This window comes from Terrapene carolina, unplaced genomic scaffold (genome assembly GCF_002925995.2).
Source record: "Terrapene carolina triunguis isolate 2854851 unplaced genomic scaffold, T_m_triunguis-2.0 Scaffold22, whole genome shotgun sequence".
Lineage (NCBI taxonomy): Eukaryota > Metazoa > Chordata > Testudines > Emydidae > Terrapene > Terrapene triunguis.
The window spans coordinates 7,648,535-7,661,153 of record NW_020664373.1 but is presented as its reverse complement, the minus strand read 5'-3'; the positions used below and the strand labels follow the sequence as shown (position 1 = coordinate 7,661,153).

Genomic DNA, 12,619 nt, shown 5'->3' with positions numbered 1-12,619 from the left:
AATTTTGTCTCATGGAACTGACCTGAGGGACCAGGGACAAACCAAAACATCAACTAATTTTATTGGACTAAAACATCAACACATTCTTCTTGTATGAATACAGTTTTCCCTATTTTGTGCCCAGCATGGAATATGTTTTGTTTCATAGTAAACTACAGATCAATTATAGGCCGTAAGCACTGGCAAACCTAAAACTGAGGTTGGATGTATACAAATACGTATAGTCTTTTAAACTACTTTATTTTCCAAGCATATGAATGTGGACTCTGATTTGACATGCACTTTGCCAAAGTGACTTTCCTTCCCTTTTCTATTAAATTAAATTAATGGAGATATCCCATCTCCTAGAACTGGAAGGGACCTTGAAAGGTCATCGAGTCCAGCCCCCTGCCTTCCCTAGCAGGACCAAGTACTGATTTTTGCCCCAGATCCCTAAGTGACCCCCTCAATGATTGAACTCATAACCCTGGGTTTATCAGGCCAATGCTCAAACCACTGAGCTATCCCTCCCCCCATGCTGGGACATATCACCTGGCCTCCTACCTGGCCTATTTCTCTCCATATCTATACTACTGCTGTGCTGATCTCCTGCGCAGTTATACCTCCTTTGATCACTCGGTATCTGCTACTCCCCTTACTCTTGCTGGTTATGTCTCATGTGGAAGTGGCCTCTGTTTCTTATTCAACAGCTGAGAGCCATAAAGGAAAAAGTGTGTGTCTGTGAGGAGTGATTGGTGCTGCACTACACTCAGCTCTACAGAGCAGCTTTTGCAGGAAGGACAGTAGGTCCTGTGACTGAAAGTATCATCAGCCAATCCAGATCCAGCCACCAGAAGGAAAGAAGAGCACGTGAGGAAGAATAAAGAGAGAACTGGAGGAGGGTAAGTTTAGGAGGGAAAGGAGAACTAGGAGCAGAAGAGGGTGGAAAATGAGAGCTGGAAGGGTAAAAGGTAAGACAAAATGTGTTGGAAAGAGAGGACTAGAGAGAATAAGCTTGAGGCACTCTTCCATTTTTCTGACTAGGGGAGAGGTAATTCTTGATTTAGTCCTAAGTGGCGCACAGGATCTGGTGAACATAGCTGAACCACTCCGAAATAGCAACCATAATGTAATTAAATTTAACATCCCTGTAGGGGAAAAATGCCAAAGAAACCTACCACAGTAGCATTTAACTTCAAAAAGAGGAACTATACAAAAGTGAGAGAGCTCGTTAAATAGAAATTAAAAGGAACAGTCACAAAGGTGAAATTCCTGCAAATTGCATGGAGACTACTTAAAGACACCATAATAGAGGTTCAAACTAAATGTATACCCCAAATAAATATAGAAATAAAAACAGTAAGAGGACCAAAAGAATGTCACCATGGCTAAACAGCAGAGTAAAAGAGGTGGTTAGAGGCAAAAAGGCATCCTTTAGAAACTGGAAGTCGAATCCTAGTGAGGAAAACAGAAAGGAACATAAATTCTGGCAAGTCAAGTGCACAAATTTAATAAGGCAGGCCAAGGAGTCATTCTGTATAGTTCTCTGAAAACATATACTCAATGTGCAGTGGTAGTCAAAAAAGCGAACAGAATGTTGATAGATAACAAAACAAAACATATTGCCAGAATGCCACTATATAAATCCATGGTATGCTCACATCTTGAATACTGTGTGCAGTTCTGGTCACCCCATCTGAGAAAACATATATTATAATTGGAAAAGGTACAGAGAAAGGCAACAAAAGTTATTAGGGGTATGGAACAGCTTCCATATGAGGAGAGATTAAAAAGGCTGACACTGTTCAGTTTAGAGAAGAGATGACTAAGGGGGATATGATAGAGATCTATAAAATCATGAATGGTCTAGAGAAAGTGAATAGGGGAGTGTGATTTACCCCTTCACATACCATAAGAACTAGGGGCACACAATGAAATTAATAGGCAGCAGGTTTAAAACAAATGAAAGGAAGTACTTCCTCACACAAAACAGTCAAATTGTAGAACTCGTTGCCATGGGATGTTCTGAAGGCCAAAAGTATAAATGGGTTCAAAAAAGAATTAGATAAGTTCACTGAGGATAGATTAATCAGTGGCTATTAGCTAAGATGATCGGGGATGCAACCTTGCTCCGGGTGTCCCTAAACCTCCAACTACCAGAAGCTGGGACTGTACAATAGGATGGATCACTTGATAATTGCCCTGTTCTGTTTATTCCCTCTGAAACACCTAGCACTGGCCACCGTCAGAGACAGAATAGTGGGCTAGATGGACCATTGGTCTGACCCAGTATGGCCGTTCTTATTTTCACATATCCGATGCTGCCAAATTGTTTGCACAAGTGCATTCTAGGAAAACCTGGACAGTTATCGCATACTGCCTCAGAATGGGAATTGTGTGCTTGAAAAATACCTTCAAGGAGAAATGCCATCAACAGGTGGGGCAATGCAAATCGGGGATCTTGTACTGCACATGGAGGTGGGAGGAAGATAGATTGGCTTGGCAGAATTCTTTTTTTTTTTTTTTTAATACTTTCAATGGATAATATACATGTTTATTTTAAGAATTTTTGCTGTTTTTATTTATCTAAATTTTCACACTTCTGGGAAATTATCAGGGAGTGTCAGACAATAGAGGGCTGAGACTGTAATTATTTAATGCCAGTAGCCACGGAGCTTCAAAAAGTTAAAGCTTTATAACTGTTAAAACACAGCTTGTCAACATCATGTCAAAATATACGAAGTAAATTTCCTTATATCAAAGTCTAGTAAGTTGTCAAGCAGCATTTTTCTTACTTTGCCCATCTGTAAACTTCGATTATTATCAATGGAAATATTTTTTTATCAGTTTGTGTATGGACGGTAACTAACATTTACCAATAGACAAGCGAACCTGTTATACAAAACACAGTTAGGAGGTCATGCCCAAACAACAAAATAGCTGTTCCTGGAAGACCACAAGGTATGATACAAGACTTCTGTTAGGAGTGCTACACTCAGTGACATTGTTACTAACCAAGTTTTAACCATGTTGTGTGCAGACAGATTTAGAGCCAACTATGCCTCTAACTGATTAAAAACTTGTTTGCGGTGTTGCTGTAGCTGACTTGGTCCCAGCATATTAGAGAGGCAAGGTTTTGTTTAGAAGTTGTACTTTGGACAAGGTCTAAAGAGTAGGTGTGAAAAAATGGCAATGTGCCTAGGTTTTTTTAAAAAATGTTGTTTGAGATTGGCTACAAAATCATGAGACTTAAAAAAAAATACATTCTGGGTTCTTTTTATTTGCCTAATAGTTTCGGAGCCTCACTTCATGTTTTCAAGCTTTTCTCCAGAACTGTGAGGGCTAGAAACTTATTTTTTCTTTTACATGAAAGCTAGGACTCTCTCTGAATTATGTGATTCCAGGAGCTAGGTTTTCAAGGAAAACTCCAAATATCATGAGACTCACAAGCAAATCACAAGGGTTGGCTACATTGTCTACAATTCACATGCTCACATGAAATGTGTAATCTACTGAAGTTTTTCAATAAACGTTGACTTTGTTTGACATATGGATGTATATATCCAGAAGCACTTCTTTTAAAAGGCCATAAAAAGGAAACTGGACTTGTTTGTCCTTTTCCATCACACTAACTTACATTCCAGGGTTGAAATCCTGGCCCCACTGAAGTCAGTGGCAAAATTCCCAATGACTTCAGTGGGGTCAGGATTTTACCCTAGGAGTTTAAAGGGTTAATGAAGAAAGTAGCATATCAGACTATGAAATGAGTTCCAGTCACAAAGTCTGAACACATAACACAATAATAGGCCAGTTAATTAACTAAACTGAATAAAATACCTTGTGGGATGGTAATCCATTTACAGAATAAAATGGTTTCAAATGATAATCAAATACCAAACTTCCAAAAAAACAAAACTTTAAACTACTTCAAGTGCTTCAGCTGTTCAATCATTTTCTTATCAGCAGAGATGATATTCAAATTAACCTGGGAAAGATTTATTAGATTGACAGGAAGAACAAAAGATCACGGTGTTTTGTTTTGGTTGTAATTAAAATGAATGAGCTTAAACAAAACCTATCTGTAAAGTTTTAAAAAAATACTAAGTGAATTACATTGAGTAGCAGACCAGAGTATTATCAATCTGCATTATTGCTATTTTCACCTACAACTGTAGTGGACAGTTCGTTTTAAGCATGAAAACAATACAAACGCTAAACATAGCAAGTGTAAACTGTTCTCTTAGGAAAAATAATAAAGAAATAATGATAATCCTGTAATTCCCATTGGTGGGCATTTTTCCTGTAGTAATGGGAACACAAATGTTCCTCAGGAGTAGAGCTGGATGAAATTTTTCTAATAAAATACTTGTCAAAATATTGCATTTTTTCAAAACTAAAATTTTTCATGAAAAATGTGATTTTTGATTGTTCCTTTCTTTATCCCCCTTCCCCACTTTCACTGGGAAAATGAAAACAAGTTAAAAAGAGGGGTAACCTGGGCTAAAGAAAATGAAAAAAAGAAAAAGAAAAACATAGAACATTTTAAAACTAAAATCTACAGTAAATAGTTTGTGAAACATTTTTAATAAAACTAAAATCATTCCTTTTTGAAACTAGCAGAATGAAAACTATTTCAAATTTTGTCATGAAAAATCTTGACCATTTTCCAACCAGCCCTACTCAGGAAAAATGGCCTTTACCACACTAATGCCTGAGATACCCCAGCACCTCTATTCAGCAGGTGACTAGTATACCTATCTAGCAACGAAAGAACACTAGGAGACTAACCTGGTTTCTGCACCTGCTAGAGTTCCATAGTCCCAAACAGAGTGCAGGCATTGTCTGCTAGTTATGGGGTATGCTGAGGTCCCTCGCCTTGCAGTGCATAGTCCGTGAGGGGGGAGGGGTAGTATAAACACACACACAAATTAGTTGGATCTGCTATTCCTTTTTGAAGAAAACTATTGTGTGTCCCGCTTCCACGCTATTTCTTTTGGCTCTGGTCACTGTGAGCACCTGCCCTTCTCCTGACCCAAAACATGGCTTCAGCAGACATGAGCAAGGTTTAGTCCAGTGGTTCTCAAACTTTTGTACTGGTGACCCCTTTCACATAGCAAGCCTCTGAGTGCAACCCTCCCTTATCAATTAAAACACTTTTTTATATATTTAACACCATTATAAATGCTGGAGGCAAAGTGGGGTTTAGGGTGGAGGCTGACAGCTCACGACCCCCCATGTAATAACCTCATGACCCCCTGAGGGGTCCCAACCTCCAGTTTGAGAACTCCTGGGTTAGTCTAATGGTGGGTGCCTCACAGTTAAGGAGAAGAAACTCTTTATTTTAATAACATTGATGGTTTTACTCCACCTTGAATTATTTTTGCTATTTAATATCTCTGTGTTATAATGATTGTAGGGCCAGGAGGCACCTTGGGACAGGCCTACTGATTTGTGGGGCCCCAAGCAAGAGTAGGGACTCCCGTCTCCTGGAAGCATGATCAGGTCATGAGTTACCTTTCCCTCTGGTCCACCTGCTGGAGGAAGAACTGTGAGTATCCTGAGGTCACATGGGATGAAAGGCCCCAATTGGCTGCTTGGTTTGCTTGTGCTTAAGGTTGACCTTGAGGTAATTTTGTTCTCATTTTAGTCACAGTTCATGTAGGATACTACTTCACATCAATGCCAGGTAGCCCAGCAAAGGAGACAGCCTGATCATCCAATCAAAAGCAAAACAACCTCAGGCCAGAACACTGCACAGATGTACAGTGTTACACTTTACAGTCAGTACTGAATACAACAGCAGCTCACTGAACTACATATAACTGCATTACAGGATATATCCCTTTTTTTCACATGACTTTAAAACAAACACTCAAATCAGTCAAACGAGGGACTACACTGACTTGTGCAAAAATGTGTGTAAGAGAACTTTTTTTTTCATGTTTTATATATATTTATTGTAATCAAACCCATTAAACATAGAGTGAGCCTAATTCTGCTCCCAGCTACCTCCGTGAGACTTCTGACTACAATGGGGTGGCACGTGCACGACTGGAGGTAAAATCTGTATCTCAATATTAGTAAAATGATCTTGGTTAAAAAGAAACAAAAGAATGAAGGTAAATGGTCCTGTGGTGCCTGGCCTGCACATATGTTTAATGGGGCCAATCCCCCTGATCACTGTGCCTCAAGTATTCTAGTGCAGCAGCCATTGTACAGTCTTGTTGGAGAGTGCATGCACTGTTTCCTGCTATAGCCACTGGTGGCATTAGCTACCTGGAAGGATACAGGATAAGGGCAGATTAATTAATGCCCCATTCCATAGCTGGGCCCATATAGGGGTGTGTGTGTGTGTGTGTGTGTGTGTGTGTGATTGAGAGAGAGATGTGCAGTCCTTTGGGGATTCTGGCCTTTCTTCCCTCCCTCTTTATTGCAGTTAGTGTAGTTTGTAGCTGAGGAGTCGCAGCATATACCCACCAGGACTGGATTCTCATTTGCTTACCTACACACTAAGATCCAGGATTCGCACAGGTTCAGGATTGGTCAGCTCAGTGTAGAACATGGCCGTAAAGCGCTATCATACTGCTCAACTCCACACATTTGAAATAGCACCTTTCAACTAAAGATCTCAAAGTGCATAATCCTGATTTATGCCTCACAACAGCCACGTGAGATAGGTAAGTATCCTCATATAACAGAGCTTGAAACTGAAGCACAGAGAAGTTAAGCGACTTGCCCACAGTCACCCAGCAACCTACTGACCAACATTTTCAAACTAATTTCAGGAAGATTGTGAATGGAAGGCCTAATGGGGGTTGAGTCCCTGCCCTGAGATGGGAGACCCACAACCCTGGGTCCTACCCCTGCGGGATGTGATAGGTTTGGAGGAGGCAGGGGGTTGTGTCCTGCCCTCAGGAACTGGGAGGCCCGGGCGGGTGGGTGGGGGGTGGGTTGGAGAGCAAGCCAGCCCGAAGCTCACCTTGGAGTGGTGGCTCTTGTCTCACAGGGCTGGCCCAGCTCCCCATTCCTGTGTGCTGGCTCTCGCTGCAGCATTTGTTACTGGAAAACAGGCTGCCGTATGACTTTCTACTAAGCGTATGCCTCTTTGACAGTAATGTTTCTAATGTATAAAGTGGGACATTTAATCTGACAATGGCTAATATATTTAATCTGTATTCTGTAAAAGCAATTACACCCTGGACGCACTGATTTTTCCACCCACACAGAGCTAAAGTTTTAGCAAATTAAATCTACATATAAGGTTGCCCATTTCAATATTTTAATCCTTTTAATCCTTTACTATTGGTTTAATTCTCCTTTTACAAACATATAAGCGGGGAGGGGAAGCTGGCTATATTTATCTTTCATCACAAAATGATGTCTCAATGAACTGAGATTCTAGTCCATCAATGCCCCTTCCTGTCCAGCTCAGCCTCCCGCCCAAAAGACTCAGCCCCTCTAGATCCTGAGCCAATACGAGTTTTACTCTCCTTTCAGCCTCCTACCCCCTAGACCCAACTGGGGATCCTTCTCTCTCCCCACCCAGCACTGAGCCCCCCTACAGGGGAAGGTGGCAAGCACCTCTGCTTCCCGCGTTCCCTGCTCTCCCTGGCTGCTTTTCTCTCAGGATCTCCCTGCCCTGCCTGAGTCTCCTTCCTAAACACACACAAGCCATGCCCCTTCACCAAGCCATGCCCATCACTCCCGCCTCAAATAACAGCAAGCCAGCATCATCCCTGTCTCGTAGGGAGTGAGCCAATGGAGCCGTTCAATTTTGAGCTCTGGGATTCAAGATGGCAAAGCTCATGACTTCTCATTCCAGCAGCGGCTGAAGCTCTCTCACCACAGCATGCAGATGGGGTTTTCCCCTCCCAGCTCCCTGCTCCACCCCCTCCTGGCCCTGCCACTGCCAGATCACCTGTCCTGAGATCCCCCTCCCACATTGCTGGAGATAACATTATTAAATCAGGAGTTGGGAGTTTTTGGTTACAAATAGGAGTCTCGCTGACATACTGTGAGAGTTGGTCAGTCTGCCCAGAAAGTCAGTAGGACTGCTGGGAATAGAACTCAGCCTGCTGTTCTAAGCACTAGGTATACTCCTAGTACAAGTCAAAACATACCATTATTATTTAAATCACTGTTAAATTGTTCCACTGATGTACGCAGTGGTATATAGTCTTAAATTTTATCTTCAAAGGCACAGCCTTTGTTTCACTTATATTTTTTGTTATGTAGATAAGATAGAGACAGACAGAAAATAGGCAGACAAAAGCATTTATGTTGCTAGGAAACTAATTCAGAAAACAATATAGATACTTACAGGGTAAGGTTGAACAACAGTCAGGAGGATCGATTCTTTGCAGCTTCTGTAAGGAAAAAAAACCAGAGTGAAGATCCATACTTTCATGTTCTAAAGATAATAAGCTTTTCTTTCTAATGGAGAAAACTGTGATCCTGTGGCCAAGTGTTTATTACAATCACATAGCAGAGCATTAGAGAGATGAATAATATACCAAAGTCACAATGAATATAAAAAATGAAGTGTTTTCCAATGTAACAAAGCAACCTGACTTGAACCTTATTATGCAGTTTATACAGGGAGATATTATTGGCTTCATCAAACAATTGTGCGTGGCAATGATAGCTTTCCCTACTGAGCGTGGAATAGATGTGGATTCATCAAATCTGTTTATTATTTGCAAACTACTTATTTCTTTCACTGGCTTAATAAAATGCAGTTGTTTCTCAGGCTATCCAGCTCCTGCAGATTTAGAGCCAAATTCAGCTGAAGATACTGGGGAGGGATGGGTAAAAGTGAAGGCAGAATTTGGCCCCGAGAGTCTTCCTGAATTCATCTTTGGGAACTGGGGGAAAGGAAGATTTTGAGAATATCCCATTTACAGTAAAATATTTACAACATTATCAAAGAAAGATCATTCTTTAAAAATCTTATAGCTCTTCTTTGGGTAAAACCAGTGAATTGAAACCAGGTAAGCAGCACAATTATCTGAGCAGGTGAGTTTACAAGACAACCCTAAATTCCATGTCAAGGCTATTAAAACTGGAGAGGAAACCACTAGGAAATTTTGCATGATCAAGTGATTCTGATAACTAAAAGGACAAATAAATGCTTATTTAATTACCAAAAGAGAAAACCTGAGTCAATACTTCATTTATTACATCATTGGATTGCTTGTTTTTTTATTAGCTAAGAAAAGGTTAGTTGCCATTTTGTTTAGATGGAGTTGATTTTCTGTAGGTTTTCCTAATTTCAAATGTAATTAATTGCCTGTTTATGTGATTTATTGCCTGGCCAAGTGAAGTGCAACTAATTTGAATGCCAGAACTGTTCAGTAGAACAAACTAAAATAAATCACAATTGTAGGGTTAAGCACCATGTCACTGGTTCTGTATGCAATCACCCTGTGCTGCCAATTTACTGTATTGAAAAAAATCAATGGAACCGTGGGAAAAGGAAATAGAGGAGACACTCAAGGACTGGTAGGAAAATCTCGTTGGAGTGTACCTGGTGAAGTCGGCATTTTCTTGCAGGGTTCCAACACCTGCTAAGAGAATTGGTCAACAGACTAGCCCAACCAGCCTATCAGATTCTACTCCTGTCAGTGGCATTGCACAGGTGCAACAGGGCAAACTTTGACCATATATTCTTGCAAATTTATAGTCAAAATGATAAAACTTCCTCAGTTCTCACATCAACTTCCCATTAATCATGATATCTGCATTATTTCATTAAAATAGTACAGATATCCCCTTGAGCCAGAGGAATTGAAAGCTTTGGTTTTGCCTATTGTATCCTCTATCCCAGGCAAAAGAAGAAGAAGAAAAACAACAACCATCACAACAACACTAACGATAGTGAAGCTTTGGAAGAGCTACATATGGTACATAAATTAAACATCCTTTCATAGAAAAGTCTACAAATCATTTTAGCCTAGTTAAAATAAATAGTCGCTTGGCGGAACATTACATGCATGAATTTTTTATTTTCAGAAATCATATTCTGCATTTAGGGCTAGACTCTATTAGTAAGATTTATTCACTCATGAAACAGTATGTACTCCTTGACTCATGGTGCTGATATTTCTGAGGAAAAATAGCAAATTTTAGGATCATGGAAGTTTATAGAGGGAATTACCTTAAACCTCTATTAAATTAAAGTTCATAGATTTTAAGAAAATCTCAATCCTGTGTTTATAATCAACTAATAAAAATAATAGAACTGTATCTGGTTGAGTGAAAAACCTACTACAATTTTGGGCAACCAAAAATATGCAATCAATGCAATTTATCATGTGAAATCTCATCACTATAGATATGGTGTCTACATATTTATCTATATATCCATCAAGGTAGGTAAGTAGACTGATTTACAGACAAATTTGTAATATATTGAAGAGCCACGAGGCAAATATTTCATGTCCCATTGGCCATCTTCCTTGCCACCACTAATCTCCCCAGGAACTTACTCTAACATTCCAACCATTGGGCATGTGACAGGGTTTTGGGCATAGGGTTGCTGATTCAACGCTCTGCAAGCCAGCTCCCATTTAGGGGAATAAATTAGAGCTGGCTGGAGATAACCTGGCCCTGATTGGGGAAGCAAAGACAGCTGCTGCCTAATTAGCCTGGAGCTGTATAAAAGCCTCAGGGGAAGAATGCCAAAGGGGGAGCAGAAAGAAAAGGAAAAAGGCAGGGAGGTAGCACCTCTCTCTTATAGGCGGTGAAGGGACAACCGTACATGGTGAAATGGTGGTGGGAATAAGCCTGTAAATAAACTGAACCTGTGGTTACTAACTCCAGGGTCTCAGAGTGACTTTGTGGACCTAGCCGAGGCAGGAGCTGAGGGGGCTCTGCTGTGCTCTGCTACAGGCAACTTTAAAGTGGTGTCATTTAAAAAACATAATTTGTCATAGAAATGTTTTCCCTCTTTAATTCTCCTTCAATTAAACCTGTCCAAGACCCAGGATAGGCAAGATTCTGACTGGGCCAGTATCAGATTTTTTTTTTAATAACAAAAAGGTCACTAATTTAAAATTCTATCTTGGGGGCAATTCCCAGCTTCCTAATAGGACCAGCACTTGCACTGGAATGACCTTTGAAATGGGACCATAAATCAGGCATTTTTAGGTATAAGAAGGCATATCTGGTCATTTTTAGATATTTTTAGGGCTCCTTCTGAGCCTTGTACAATTGGACTAGTAATACCGAGGCACCTGGCTTTATGGACAGAGAGGCACACAGAGTAGGCATTAAAATACAATTTTTAAAGACTCTAAAACATTACTTAAAATAGTTTTCTGTAATACATATGGCTCATGCAAAATACACGATGGTGGCATGTAATGTAAATGTTTTATCACCATCTGTTTGAGATGACCTGGTGCGTACCTGGTGAAGGAATAATAATACCTTGCTCTTACATAGTGCTTTTCATCTTTCAATCTGAAAGCACTTGTATCATTATCCCACTCACTCATGACTTCAAAACTAGCCCAAACTCATGCTGATGAAACCCTTACCATGCACATCACCATATAATTCCTATATAAAGATAATTTGTATATATACACATGTATATTAAAACTATAAAACCTGTAAACTACACTACTCCATCAAGTGTGTGTGTGTGTGTATATATATATGGAGTATATATAAAGTGTACATATATGTACACACACACAACCCACTCACCCCCACCCCTGCCGGATGTGTGTGCGCTATTAGATATTAAATACATAAACAAACTGATCACATGACCTAATTTAAATTTGCACCTTTGCTCTCCTAAAAACTCCAGGAAGGCAACAGCACAAGACAAAGACAAAAATCTGTCCAATTTTCCCTTTGCGCAAGCCTTCTTTTCTCTTTTATCCACATACCTAAAGTATAGTTTCAGAAGGTATTTATGCATATCAAAATGTCTGTAATTTCCATCAGATTTCCACATTTTTTTCTACTGATCCACCCATCACTTAATGAGCTGAAAAAAGATTGTAATCAAAAGTAGAATTTAGACCATACAGGCTAAAAGACCAAATCTATATTTCATGGCATTGACGAAGCCTCTAGATTTTTAGGGTGCTCTATCATCTGCCCAGCCAACAAAGAATTCAAGTACCTATAGCCAAGTTCTCTTCATTTCAGGAAAGGGAATTAACTGAGAAGTACAAATCTACAAAGTTGCAACGAGAATGGGAAATTCAGTGGCTCATTTCTTTGACCTTTGCAAAGCCCTGTATTATGATTATATTTGTCCATTCCACCTATTCCTTGCAGGTACTTCAGCCATAAGAAAAAGAGAATATCAATGGTCTGAGAATCAAATTACAGAACATTTAAAAAGATCGAAGTAGTATTATTGAGTATTATCTCTCTCAGACAACATGAGGCATTAACATTCCGATGCAGTGGTAGCCATTCACTTTGTCTGTGAACTTGCAGGTGGGGAAATATGGTCCCTCTTTTGCCATTTCATGTCCATTTGAATCAGAGACAGTGGCAGAGTGAGTCAGGGCAGTATCACGTGGAGAGATATGGACCAAGGAAGTAGTTGTCTCTGTGCTTCATAATCACAGAAAATACAGTATGTAAGAAAGGAGAGTGAGGGAAGGGCACAATC

At 40.0% G+C, this 12,619-nt stretch overlaps 1 protein-coding gene across 1 annotated transcript in view; it reads right to left on the bottom strand.

Moving 5' to 3' along the window:
- The window catches only part of LOC112104653 (FERM and PDZ domain-containing protein 4), a 439,893-nt gene that overhangs the window by 33,599 nt on the left and 393,675 nt on the right, over nucleotides 1-12,619 (bottom strand). Inside the window, exon 5 of the mRNA XM_026648456.2 lies at nucleotides 8,300-8,345. Coding sequence (XP_026504241.1) covers nucleotides 8,300-8,345 — 46 coding nt within the window. The remainder of the gene's footprint in view (nucleotides 1-8,299; nucleotides 8,346-12,619) is intronic.